The sequence below is a fragment of the Nymphalis io genome, chromosome 16 (assembly GCF_905147045.1).
Source record: "Nymphalis io chromosome 16, ilAglIoxx1.1, whole genome shotgun sequence".
Lineage (NCBI taxonomy): Eukaryota > Metazoa > Arthropoda > Insecta > Lepidoptera > Nymphalidae > Nymphalis > Nymphalis io.
The window spans coordinates 10,474,506-10,489,977 of NC_065903.1; the positions used below are offsets into that span (position 1 = coordinate 10,474,506).

At 34.0% G+C, this 15,472-nt stretch overlaps 1 protein-coding gene across 1 annotated transcript in view; it reads right to left on the reverse strand.

Annotated features, from left to right (window-relative positions):
* LOC126774295 (uncharacterized) overlaps positions 1-15,472 on the reverse strand; it is a 148,426-nt gene that overhangs the window by 118,342 nt on the left and 14,612 nt on the right. The window contains exon 3 of the mRNA XM_050495749.1: positions 3,058-3,832. Coding sequence (XP_050351706.1) covers positions 3,058-3,792 — 735 coding nt within the window. The 5' untranslated portion in view covers positions 3,793-3,832. The remainder of the gene's footprint in view (positions 1-3,057; positions 3,833-15,472) is intronic.

The window sequence follows — 15,472 nt, forward strand, 5'->3', positions numbered from 1 at the left end:
AGCAAAACTTAACCCCTCACAAGCCAGCAACAGGACCAAAACTCACAGCATCCCATCGACAAGCAAAGACTACAATTTGCTAGGCAGCACGTCGATTGGACACTGGACCAATGGGAGACAGTATTGTTCAGTGATGAAAGCCGAATGTCTCTAGTAGGCTCTGATGGACGAGGTAACGTCATGCGAAGGCCAGGAGAACGCTACTCTCAGTGTTGCATTCGAGAAACAGTCCGATTTGGTGGAGGCTCTACAATATTTTGGGGAGGTATTTCTTTGACGGGACGCACAGAGCTGGTTTTTTTCCGTAATCGTGCTGTTAATGCTGAAACTTACATAATGGACATTCAGGCTCCACAGGCTCCACCTCATGTGATGCCTTACGCTGGATATATTGGGGATAATTTCCAACTTATGCACGACAACGCACGACCTCACGTCGCTAGAATTGTTAAAGACTATCTCAGGGAAGTCGAAATTCCAGTTATGCAGTGGCCAGCCAATAGTCCGGAATTAAACCCGATAGAGCACCTCTGGGACCAGCTAAAACGTACGGTTCGAGCACGAAATCCAATTCCAGAAACCCTGAATCAACTGGAAGCTGCCCTAACTGAAGAATGGCAACGGACCCCACAGGAAGACATTGAAAAGCTAATCAGGTCACTTAATAGGCATATGCATGCAGTGATTAGGTCAAGAGGAGGAAACACTTCCTATTAAAGTAAGATTTAGGCACCCAAATTTAAAAACAAACGGCATAATCGTTTTGTACACAAAAAAATAAAATTGCGTAAAATTTTGTGTTTTCGTGTTTTGTCACATATTTACCTAAAAACCTATTTTTTGCGCAGTATTTCTTTTTTTTACAATCCTACAATTGCATTTTTTCATTATCAATCTTAAAAATATAAATATGTGGTAGTTTAAAACCATACGATAGCTTTTTTACAAAAAATGTAGGTGGGTCGATTTTTTTGGAGGCCAGGTAACTTTTCAAGACTTTCACGAAGCCAAGAAATATTATTCTAGCTCTATGGAAATTCTTGTTGTTTCGATGAGTGGGTAAATGAGACCTATTCTTTGTATGGAAATAAGCCGTAGTTTTATTCTTTCTATTTTACTTTTTGAGTTTGTCTGCATTCAGATTTTTTTAGTATTATTCTCTTAATTTCTAAGAGTAGTTTTCGAAGTAACAATAGAAGAATTGATACTTTGAAAAGTGATTGTTCGTAAATATATAGCAATATTATAAATATTTCGCAGGCGATTTGTTAAACGATGCTGTCAAACAATGATGTCTTCTTCTTTCGAATATCAAATCAATAGAGTCGGAAAAAGCGAAATCAGTGTTTAACTATCAACATCGCTAACTAAAGTTTATATGAAAGGCCGTTATATATTAAAGTAAAATCTTCAGATAGTCAGTAAATGGCTCATTGCTAAGCAAAGGTCTTCTGGAGAAAGGAGAAAGTTTGTTGCACCGCCATGTTCCATGGGTTTGTGAACAAAGATTTTTGTATTTTTATTTGGTTTAGCTGTTTATACTCCCTAACAAATAAATATTAATATCCTCCAGATAGATTGATCAGGACCAAGAGCTTGCTGTCTAAGGCAAAAAAGAGTAAAACTGCCAGCTTCCGAATTCCGACACGACACTAAAAACTTCTTGATAGAAAAACTCAATAGATTTTTGCCGGTCTTATAATGTATTCAACCCCGGAAATTTTGGGTATTTATTATCTAACTACTAAACCAATAACAGGTTATTTAATAAATATAGCATGTATGCAATTGTATACTCAAGTATTTAAATACCTATATATTCAACAGTTGACTGTTTTCTACTTTACATTTTGTTTACTTTTTATATGGACGATGAAGTCATGATGTAGATTATAAATACATTTCGTACCATTACAAAGTAATTGTCAAGGTTTTATATAATACCTTTTTCACTAAGTAAACATGTGTAACTTCTTAAAGATTTTTTTACAATTATATTATTAAGCAATATTTTTCGCATGACTTCGCTAAAAAGAGTGCTTAATACAAATGATTCCTGAACATGGAACAGAATGTATGACGTATCGTTAGACTCCTTACATCATCCAGAATGTGACTGGCAACAATATTACTTCTTAATTTGTTTTTTGGCAGGACAGACGTGTTTTTATTTTTATTTTTTATATAGTCATAATTAAGTAACTCCCGTTTTCTCAGCGATTATTGATCAATCAAAGTATCTTTTTACCAGGATGATGTGAGTTTAGTACAATATTTTTTAGATGTTTAAAAACAATTTTTATTTATATGTGATATGTAGATAAAAAAGGATCACAGAGCAGTGGAATCATGTATTTTCAGATAAGCAAAATTATGAAGATTTTTTTCGATTCTTCTTGTACCTTATCAAGTAATTTAGTGTGCCGACCGACACAGAAATGGAGAAAACTGCAAAGTAGCTTCGCATATTGGTGGCACTGATTGAAAATATTAAGTTTAGGAGGAATTTAAATTACCGTCTTTCCTCGTTCGCTAGTATCAGGGTATTACCGAATGGGGAAAAAAATATTATAACTTATGTTACCAAATTACCAAACACGAAACTTTGTGTTGCCACGCAATTACTCCCAAATGGATGGACTTATTCAAATTTCGACATTTATTGTTAAATAAATGTATTCATAATTTGTGAACCATTCAAAAATGTTAATTAGCTTGTTTGTTAGCAAAGCTTGTATTTTCGGAATACATACAATTTTCCTTATTCCTCGACTTTTAAATCTTTTACGACTTTTGCTATTTATATATCAAGATATTATATATAAACAAGTGTTTAGGTTTAGTATATGTAGAATAATTATAGAAAACGAGTTTTTCGAGTGATAAATAAAACATTTAATTCAAATGTAATGACGGATAATTTATCTATAAATAAAATTTTGATTGAATTATTAATTAGAATTTGATAATGAAACTTAACACATTTCTTAACACATCGTGTGTTCAAATCACAAGAATAAAGCTTAATTATATATTATAACATTATGTTTAATTTACCTTATCATTGTCTGTTGGCAGAGTCCCGTAGCCGTACCAGCTTCTAGCAGGCCTTAACCTTGGTTCCTCTTTCGGGGATAAGAGACCGCTTCCCCATCGAACAACTCCTTCGGCAACAGCCGCAACTCCTGGGGTTTGGGGACTCCCATTGGGAGATTTAGGCGTGACTCCCTTCTCGGCGACAGGAGGCAAAGTGGGCCTGGCGCATCCTGTTCTCCTCTCGTATATTCTCTTACAGGGCTCATCTATATCAGTCTCCAGTAGGCCCTTTTTGTCCCCACCGCGTTTGACTTCCAAACTCCTCTTACTCTCTTCCTGTCTTTGCATCCGTTTGGGATCAGAGTCTCTTCTTTTTGTACTGTCATTCGAGTCTTGTCGGCATAGCAGTGACTTTTTTAAGCTTTCGCTGGAATCCTGTTTCACGACCGCTTTTTTGTCCGATTCCTTAACCGGGAACTTCTTTTCATCTTTAGACAGAAGCGCTCTTTTCAAACTGTCGGACGAATCTTGTTTATTGATAAGTTTTCGTGGACATTCCGTGTTAAGAGAGTCGGTTGTTTTGGAAATAAGCAGTTTTGGATAGTCGTATGGTGCATGATCGTTGGACGGAGGGTTTAGTTCGAGAGATCTACGGTTCTTTTTCTTATCGGCTGGAGCGATTTGAGCCTTAACCGGCAGCAGCCGCCGCGGCAGCAGGCTGCGGTGATCAGCGAGTGGCGATTCTGGTCGCAACATGGTTGGCGGCGATGAAACACTGCCGCTGATCAGAATTAGCCTGGAACAAGAAAAAACAACAATTTTTATTTTAATCAAGACATTATTATAAGAAAACTTATAATATAAATTAAAGAATAAATAATACAGAGTCATATAATAAGATACACACAGAAGTAAAGTAAATGCCTCAATAAAGAGTCAAGTAAAGAGGCTGTGAATGTCTCACTACAGGTCATCGGCCTCTTATTCGACCTTATTTTATTATTTATGTAGTACCTTATTATATTATTTATGTAGTACTCGCAAGTTAATATAATATTTATCTAATATAACCTATGTTACATATAGTAATACTCATTTGATTATATGATACTTCATTCAACCTTTATTCAATAGCCCATTGGTAAAGATAGGTTGGTTGTCCATCGATATAAATAAATTGTAGATTCTTTTATAAACTTTTGTCTACAGGCTATTTAACATCATGCTTCGACCGAAATGGACGGAACGGGAGCACGAAGCAGCTAGCTTTATTTATATTTCAGGAAAATCAATAAAATATACGAAGTATAATAAACAAAACTGACAGTTTCGTTAAGAAAATAAATATATTTTCTTCTATTTTTTTATTAATATATAGCAATAATGTAAGTCCTTAATATACGCGCTACGCACACACAAAGGAGTAGAGTGGTGGCGGGAAGGAAGCGTAACGGCATAAGAGAGCGTCATGCCGTTTGCCGTCACGGCATGCGAGTCGATCTTACCTCGAGGAGCACCAATAAATGTTTAACGTCAAAAATATCATACCATCAGTTGGTAAAATTTAAGTCGTGTAACTAACGCCTTAAAAATAGATCCATATATACATCATTTCCTAAAAAAGGCAAGCGATTTATTACATTGTGTTATTTTATTAACTGTTATATAACAAATTAAGAGTAATCATTCCAGTGCTGATACAATATAGAGAAATGTGCTTTATCTGTCCTAGTAAATGATATGTCACAAGTCAACATTATTTACAATCAGTCAATACACAGTTAATAAAATATTAATTATCAAACACTGTTATGTTGATAGCAATACTAAATAAGACGTGTTTCGTTTACTGGTGGTAGGGCTTTGTGCAAGCTCGTCTGGGTAGGTACCACCCACTCATCAGATATTCTACCGCAAAACAGCAATACTTGATATTGTTGTGTTCCGGTTTGAAGGGTGAGTGAGCCAGTGTAATTACAGGCACAAGGGACATAAAATCTTAGTTCCCAAGGTTGGTGGCGCATTGGATATGTAAGCGATGGTTGACATTTCTTACAATGCCAATGTCTAAGAGCGTTGGTGACCACTTACCATCAGGTGGCCCATATGCTCGTCCGCCTTCCTATTCTATAAAAAAAAAAAAAAAAAAGTCATCTGTATTTATATTATTAATAATAAATTCAATATGATAAACGCGAAAGTGTGTTCGTTTTTCCCTTTCCCGCAGAAACGAAGCAAGGGATATACGTACTTTACACGGCATAGTTTATGGATCGGGTGTATGGTGGCATGTGGTACTTTTATTTCGATAAAATATATGGGGACGAACCTGCGCATTAAAGTTACAGCCTACATACATGTCCTATAGTTGGGCAAAGACCTCCTCTCACATGTTTTTCTTTTCCAACGAGCACGGGACTAATACATCAGATAAATTAGCACTACGTAAAATTTCCTTATGTATACCTAATAAAATTCGTCCTATTATTTATAATTCTTTAGTAAAACATATAGAATATCTTATTGAAATATGGGGAACTGCTTCGAAGTCTAACATAAAGCCATTACAAACTTTACAAAATAAAATTATTAAAGTTCTTTATAAATATGATTATATGACGCCATCCGCTGAATTATACAAAAAAAACAAAATTTCTTAATATAAATCAATTATACACTTTAAAAACCTGCATGTTGATTAGAAAAATAATAACAAATAAAACACATTCACAATTACACTTTCATAAAAAAACACATACATACCACACTAGAAAACGTAATAAACTAAAACTTCCAAAAACCAGAACCAACTATGGAAAGAAAAACATTTTATTTGAAGGAGTTCAAATTTATAATAAATTATCAGACTTAATCATTAATAGCAAGAGTTTTCCTATATTCAAAAAACGTGTAATGGAATATGTGCAAAATAATTTATAAGTTAATGTAACCCCTACCTAAACATGTTTGTGTAATATTACTACCCGCAACATTTTATCTCACTGTATATAATTCATAAGGCAGACTTTTAAATGTACCCTCAGGCAAAATTATTGTAATTTCTTATTATAAGTGAACTTTTGTGTTCTTTATGAGAAATAAATAAATGTCTTTAAACCGAAATTATTAAACACAATAATTCAGAACTCGCGTTTGTTAACATTGTGATTAATAATAATTTTTAACACCCTATCACATAGCTTTGTAATATTTGAATAAAAAAAACTATCGTACATATTTGCTCCTTTTAATAAAAATATTTCTAAAATCAACTAGATACCAAAATGTTAAAGAATCAAAATAATATAAATCGATTTTCAAACGTCGGGTACTTATTTTTTTCACGGTCGCGATGGTTTATCACTGGGAATATGAATCACGTTAAATCAAGTGATTCGAGTCAGGTCCTCTAATTTTAAACTGTATAGAATATTGAATCATGATCTTGCTGAACGACTTCGTTGTTTGAGGATTAATTTCACGGTTCATAGCTCACAGTAAAAACCGTTACTACAAATTGTTTACCAACTAACAAAACATTTATCACTGAAACAACTTTGAATAAAAGAAACTATCGAATATAAACTCCTTTTAATAATATTAACGTAGGTACCTAATGGTAACTGATCACCCTTTAAATAATAGAGTATATACTAGCTACCCGTCCCACCTTCGTACGGGTAAAATTTAAAGTTACATATTAATTTTTTTTTATTTAAGCCCTGATGTCGCTCATTCTGCCATCATTGACTTGGTATTCGAAAGAAAAAAAATCAGAGACATTGTTGAGCTGATTACACACTTAACATAAAAAATAATTATGTAAATAGGTAAAGCCGATAGTTGCCATATAAAAATCTTTTGTTTTAATATTTTTATTATATATCTTTAAAGATAACAAGTAATTCATTATTTTAAAAGGAATAAATGATTACCTCGACCGGATGCTATCACAATAATATACCTTTGTTCACAACGAAAGATAAGCCACGTACAAATGGTTCAAATACCAAGTATTATAGGCAACAATTAGCTATGGATAACTAACGTTTACAAAATTCGAATACTTAGTCATTAAAAAGCCCGTATGATGAAAATCACGAAATCGAAAATATTCCGAACATATCTCAGACGAGACGAGATGAAATCTTTGTAAAAAAAAAAAATACAGACGACCGCGACATCTGCTTTATTTCACATTTGATTACGCATGTGTGGCACACGTTACATTAGTGATGACGTCAGACGTGGTTTTCGTCTGAAAAGTCGATTTGCCATTTCTATTAAAAGCGAACGTGAACATATTTTTTCTATTTGCTTTGTTGTTGTCTAATGCCTTTTTTTTAATTCTTATAACCCAATCGGAAGTTGTTATTGCACCTTATGAAAAAGCAACGCTACTTCGCAAGAAGTCACTTTGCAACTCAGTTGAAAAAAAGTTTGAAAATCGACTTGATAATACGCTATTTTGATGCGTGTGTGCTTTTAATGTTATAATTCACTTTTTGACATTTCACGAACGTATTCTGCGGTGAGTACCAAGTTTATTAGCCCTACAGGAATTATGTCATATGTACTTGTAAATTCACTTGCTGACTCAAACTAGTGTACAAGCAATTATTTTTTTATTATGCGATTGTTTGTTTTACAGAAGAATTTCCGCTCACAGCTTCGCCAGGGTGAGGTGGAGGGGCGGTGTTAGGTACTCTTTGTCCTTTTCTGTAACCTGTAAAGGTTGATAGCAACCTGAATATAAAACTTCATAATGATCGGTATAATAGTTAAGACGTGAAGGCGTAACAAACAAACAATCGAATAAACAAAAAACACAAACACTTTCGCATTTATGATATTAGTAAGGAAAATATATAGTGTATATTATTTATACAAAATTTTGATATTATTTGAGGTGCCTAAACCATAGAAAGAACATATTTGATCAAAATAATCATATCCTGCGAAACTCATTTAGGCTAATCCATTTCATTGATATGTTGTTTATCAGTCCCATTAATCCTTACAAAGTAATTTTACACGTAACCCGATTAATTTAAAGACGAAAATTGAATATCAAATGACTAATTGAGATTAGCTCACTCAACCAATCAAATTGCCTCATTACTTAGTCGACATATGGTACAAATTAAAATTGTTTATCTAACAAAAAGTTCAAGTTTATAATTCCGTTTCTAAGGTACAATGAAAAAGTTCTTTTATTTGTAAACACAGTGTCGGGGCGACACTGAGGAGGCAAGAATAAAAAGAATAATCAAAAACATGCAGAAACGTTACACTTTATAAGCATAGTATAAAATTTGACCAATTCTCAGATTTATATAATGTATCGTATAGCTACCATCACAAAACTGTAGTGGTATGATTTCAAAACGGTAGATCACGCAACTTTAATTATCGTTTGGCACGTAAATAACGTCCAGGTGGCGATGCCTGTGTGACGTATAAAGTCTTCTTCTTCTTCTTCGTATGCTTCATTACTGGAGATCGTGCTTGTCCTAAAATGCACCGATGTGTCGACTAGCTTCCTCCACACCACTCTGTCCTCAGGGCATTCGGAATATTGAGTCCCGTTATATTTTGGATCTGGTCGGCCCAGCAGGTAGGCAACCGCGTGATCTTTTGCCTTCGACCTTCCCTACTACAACCAGTTTATCCAGATTGTCCGGTTGTCTCCCGGCAATAAGGCCAAAATAACTTAGGGCTCGTTGGTAGCATATAGTGGAGATCTGGTTGGAGAGATTAATCTTCATTCAGTTGATCTCTCGATCTTATAACGACGTATAAAGTAAATAATAGTAAAAACATAAGAGTAAATAGACCAACTAATGGTAGTTGCTGACCTATAATTATCACAGGGAAAATCTTCGAGATTCGGAGATAGCACTTTATTTTTTGCGCGCATAACTTGTGCACTATAATATCTCTTGCGTTCAACTCCCGAGTTAACTAGTCTCCTTTGTGATTGGCTGCCGTGATCGAAATTAATTCAGCGGGCTTTTGTAATTGGCAGAAATTATAAACTTTTGGATTCATGTTATACATCAATTACCGTGTACCTGTTTCGCGGAATAATAAAAAAAAAAATTGTTATCTTTATTAATTAGCTTACGTTTTAAGTGGTGTCGTAAAAATAATGTTATTATATGCCTACCTAATTGTCTCGTCGTCTATTATTAGCAGTGGCGTGCACAAGTTTTTTGGCTACGATATGAAAAATACAATAATAAAACAATACAAATTACTCATATTGTAACTGTCATCAGATAATGCAGTGACTTTGATTTTCGTAGGTTATTACGCCTTTTGAAAAAAAAAAAAGTTTGATAATTGATTTTCACATACATGGATTTGCTTATGGAATAGTTAAGCTATAATAAAAATCCTAATTTAATAAACAGAACATTTTTGAGTATCGATATAAAAGTATATAAAAAAGAATAAATACTTATTTTTGATATAATTATATCTTATATTAAATAGATAACCAAAACTAAAAGTTAATTAAAGTAAATACTAGTTAAATTCAGTTTATTTTAATAAGTCATAAATATAATTCAGTTTAAAAGTATCTGTCGATCATTGGTCTGACGTCTAACCTCGGTTATCTTCTCGCACCATTCAAAACATTCCCCTACCTGTAAACATACATAAAATACCAGCTCGATGATGTCAGAGTTACGTCGAAGCAATTTACACTCGGGAATAATAATAATAATGTTTTATATCTCTTTACAAAAACAGACCTCACATTTTTTTATATTATACGTAGGCGTATGTGTGTGCACCACCGCCAATAGATACTGGCGATGTAAGAATTATTAACCGTTCCTTACATTGCCTATGCGCCACCAATTTGGTCCATTGTGCCTGTAATTACACTGGCTCACTCATTTCACCGGATCACAACAATACTAAGTATTGTTTTCATTAGAATCCGTAAGTCTCTCGAGCGTGATTGAGTGAGTCGTTGAGCAAAGATCAAACACACCGGCATTTGTATTAATAATATTAATGAGATAAAAATGTTTATTACTTATCAATAATTGAATTCTGAATGTTGTAAGTATACTGGTGTACTATATATGGTGTAATATATATGTACTGGTGGTAGGGCTTTGTGCAAGCTCGTCTGGGTAGGTACCATCATCAGATATTCTACTACAAAACAGCAGTACTCGGTATTGTTGTGTTCCGGTTTGAAGGGTGAGTGAGCCAGTGTAATTACAGGCACAAGGGACATAGCATCTTAGTTCCCAAGTTTGGTGGCGCATTGGCGAAGTAAGCGATGGTTAACATTTCTTACAATGTCAATGTCTATGGGCGTTAGTGACCACTTACCATCAGGTGGCTCAAATTCATTTACAAATATATTTTCAACCTTTCCACGTTCAAAATCCATCTCTATTGTATATGATTTTAAAATGTTACACATTTGTAATACCCCTGTCACGATTAAGTGCAGAGTGAATCTTTATTTACGTAAAAACTACATTCATAATAATAACACGTATGTAACCCAGTCGCGATGGTCAGAACGATAGTGAACTTGGTATGATTAACTTTTCTTTATAATTCATATCAAGCCTTTATCTGTTTGAGAAAGTAAACAACATTCTGAGAAAACCTGCTGTCTCAAATGAAATGCTATCACTTGTGTATTATCAAAACACAACGGTATAGCGAAATAGAATCCAAATCTCAAGAGAAGGTTTTGTTTATAATATCCACTTTGTTGTAACTTGGCGCTAGATGGCGCTGATGGTATGTATACATATATAAACAGACGGGACCAGGATTAGTTACATATATAATTGAATGTTTATTCAATTATTTTTATTATTATTATACAGCCGGAGAATTTGGAATTACGTATACATCAACCGCGCTAATTTTAAGAACTTAAAAATAAATAAATCGAAGAAAAACCAAACGAAATATTTATCCAGAATTAAACTTTACGTAACTTTAATACATATTAAATGTTCATATCACAATGCATTTATAATCTGTATCATTTATGATTTCAGTTAAGCTCAAAATTAGGAGCGAATTTAGGCGCGATAGAAGGCGCTACAATAGCACCTGTCACTTTCGGACGTTATACCTTTTTTAAAATATTGTTATTGCTACAAATAGCAATTAAATTAAACATGGGCAAACATTTCAACACCAGACAGATTCAAAGCTGGCCATAATAAAAGAATAACTTTCTTATATATTATTTTCACTTTTATTTAATGTCATAACTTACATAAATGATTTTGACTGTTTATTAATAATGCATATTTATTGATTTTGAGAAAGAAAAAAAAAATATAACAAAGTTTCGCCACCTATGTGATCTTGTACAGTTAACAACAACAAAACAATCATAGATTCTAACAATAGTATGTTTATTGCGGTAGGTGTATGTGTGGGTGGTATATAGCGGAGCGGTGTAGTAACTATAAATGTCAATCAATATGTGTTAGATTTATATAACGAAATAATAATTTAACTACTACTGGCAACATCTGTCTCTAGGTATGTCAACCCTATTTGTTCTGTCATTGTGTCTTCCGTTCAAATAAAAACTGTTTAGTCTGTAAAAACTCAACGAGCGTTTCATTAGGTTATGGGCCCAGACCCGCTAAATTCAGTAAGTAAGCTTTAAGTAGCTTTTTAAGTAGCTTTTTTTAAGTAAGTAAGTATTAGTTTTCTGCAGTGAAATGGCTGGTACTTACATCGTAAATGTTCCTAAACTCAAGGTACGCGAAAACTACGACGAGTGGGCGTTCGCGGTTGAGAATTTTATGATATTGGAAGGCGTAGATATCAACAAGAAAGATGGCGAAGCAGCAACTAGCGTCGAAGATCAAAAGGCAAAAGCGAAATTAGTAATGACCATCGATTCATCCCTGTATGTGCATATAAAGTGTGAAAAAACAGTGCACGGTGTTTGGACAAAGCTAAAATCGCTGTTTGATGATTCGGGTTTTACACGCAGAATCAGTTTGTTGCGAACTCTCATCTCTATACGGCTCGAAAATTGCGATTCAATGACGGCGTACATAACTCAGCTCATTGATACGGCGCATAAATTGAAAGGAACCGGCTTTGATATTAATGAAGAATTTTTTTTTTTTTTTTTTTTATTTTATTTATTTTAAGGACCACTAGTAGCTACTACATGTTTTAATGACAAATGTAAAACAATTTAGTGAAAATAGCTAACGTGTGAAGCTTTTTAAAGTAGCCACAACAATTACAATATTTGTTTTAAAAATACATTAACACATAATTATAGCAACATGAGTAGAAAGATTAAAAAAAAAAAAGTCCAAATTGGTACAAATTAAAGATCATAAAAAAATAAACATGCACTTAATAAAATTAAAATTAATAACACAAATAGTTTGAAATTGATATAGGTACAAATTAAAATTAAATAATTCATTAAATTCATGCAAAGTTTACGTTACAAAAAAATTACTAAAAATATACTAATTAATACAAAATAAAATTAAGATAACATTATTTATTATTTATTTATTTATTTATTATTTATTTGCATCTCTCAACAATTCTAGCGCCCGTTTACGATAAATCATGGCAGAGTCATTAAAAATATCTAGATCTTGACAAAAACCATTGTACAACCGTGATGATCTAGGCATTGGTGCATTACATCCTAATTTCGTTTTTGATATTCTGACATCAAAAGTGCCCAGAAAACTACGAACATTGCGCCTTGGAATACGATAGTATATCTTTTCAAGTAAGTAAGTACAGTCGATCTCGTTACGAATTATCTTAAATAGGAAAGAGAGATCTAATAATTGTCTGCGTACAGAGAGACTATCCATGTTAAAGTCTTTCAAGAGATTGCTGTAATTTTTATTAGATTTATTGTATGAGGTTTTTTTGTTTCTGGATAGATGATATACAAATCGCTTCTGTATTCTCTCTATACGCAGACGATGTACATTGTAACAAGGATTCCACACAACACTACCGTACTCCAGTACACTACGCACGTAAGAGTTATAGATTATTTTTTTCGTGTTATTCGTGAAGTGTTTACCATTTCTAATTAAAAATCCTAACGTTTTGGAACTTTTCGTAATTATTTTATTGAAGTGCGGGACAAAAGTAAGCTTGTCATCAAAAATGACACCCAAATCACTTATTTCAAAAATAAGTGATTTGGGTGTCATTTTTGACACCCAATTGAATGGGTAGGTTTATTGTTATTGGCGGGACTACCCGACAAATTTTCGCCAATGATAATGGCCATAGAGCACTCAGGTATCGCCATTTCCGCTGACGTGATAAAAACAAAATTGATGGACATGAGTGATAATGTTGGCAGTACTGAAACAGAAAGTGCATTTATAACGGATAAAAACTGGCAACGAAAAAAAAAATTGGCAAAACTGGAGATACGTCAATGTCAAATCGACCTGTCAAACCTATTAAATGTTACAAATGTAAACAAATTGGTCATTATAAAAACCAGTGCCCACAAAATAAAGAAAAGCAAGTAAATGCATTTAGTGCAGTTTTCCTCAATGGCAGTTTCAGTAAGCAAGAATGGTATATCGATTCGGGAGCCAGCAATCACATGATGATATGTCAGGAAAACATTAAAAATACGTCACATAACCTAACAACAAAGGAGATTATAGTTGCTAATAAAACAACTATGCCAGTGTTGTGTTCAGGAGATACACAGATTACGACGGTTGTTGAGAATTCAGAACATGATATTTTGATCAAGGATGTGTTATGTATACCAGATCTTACTACTAACCTTTTGTCGGTCAGCCAGTTGATAAAGCATGGCAACAAAGTAAGTTCCCAACAAGAACATTGTTACATCAGAAATCGGCAGAACGAGTTGATTGGCATAGCACAGTTGGTGAATGGAGTATACAGACTTAACACTCGGCCAGCATATTCATTAGCAGCTTCAGCTAGAACAACCTCAGATGTAACATGGCACAGAAGACTCGGTCATATTAATAGTACAGACATGAATGCAATGAAAAATTGTGCTGTTGAAGGTTTAATGTATGACAACAAAGCTGACATTGGCAAGTTCAACTGCACAGTGAGCTGTGAGGGCAAGCAGACAAGGTTACCTTTTCCACAGAGCAGTCACAGAAATGAAAGAGTCCTCGAGATTGTGCATGCAGATGTGTGTGGCCCAATGGAGAACAAATCAATTGGTTCATCCAGATATTTCTTGCTATTTGTTGACGATTACAGCAGGATGCCATTCGTGTATTTTTTGAAAAATAAAAGTGAAGTTTTTGCCACTTTCAGAGAGTTCAAGAATATGGTTGAAAAACAGACAAATTCCAGTATTAAGACCTTAAGGACTGATAATGGCACAGAATTTTGTTCAAATGAAATGAGAGATTTTTTGAAACAAAGCGGCATCATTCATCAGAGAACTAATCCTTATAGTCCAGAACAGAATGGAATGTGTGAACGTTTTAACCGAACTATTGTTGAAAAAGCAAGGTGTCTGTTATATGATGCTAAATTAGAGAAAAAGTTCTGGGCAGAAGCAGTACATACAGCTGTATATTTAAAAAACCGATCAATAGCTTCAGGACTGCACCGGAAGACTCCTTATGAACTTTGGCATGGTCGAAAACCAAATATCAGTCACATACGAGTATTTGGTAGTATAGTAATGTCACATGTTCCTAAAGAGAAACGCCTGAAGTGGGACAAAAAGGCAGAAAAACATTATCTTGTTGGATACGCTGATAAGGTGAAGGGCTATAGGCTATATAACCCAAAGACCAACAAAGTAATAACAAGCCGAGATGTTACAATAATAGAACCAAATGATAACCCAGAAATAATACAAGCAGTAGTTGAAGAGAATCCAAGCGCACCAGCAAATCCTGCCGAGCAACATGAAGACCAAACCAGCTCCGACTCTGATGAATCTACTAGTACAGTAATATCAAAGGATGATAGTACTTATGTAGAAGAAGAACCATCTACTAGTTCCTCAGAAGAGTTTTTCGATACTGTACCATTGAGAGAATTGAAGGACCTTAATCAGATGACTAAACCGAAGGCAGAAGTAAGACAAAGAAAGAAGCCAGAGAGATACGGTTGCAGTAATATGTGTGTTGAAGCAGATTTTAATCTGTATGGAGACCAGATAACATATGAAGAGGCTATAAGCGGTCCAGAGGCAGAAGAATGGTGTCAGGCTATGAAGGAGGAGCTCAAGTCATTCCAAGATAATAAGGCATGGGAAGTGGTGGATAAGCCAAATAAGATATCATTTTGTCAGAACAGCTGTAGAAAATAATAGTGTACAAATTAATTATTTGAATTCAAATGATATGCCTGCTGTCATATTGACTAAAAGTTTATGTCCTCAGAAACATTACAAGTTTATTGAGCAATT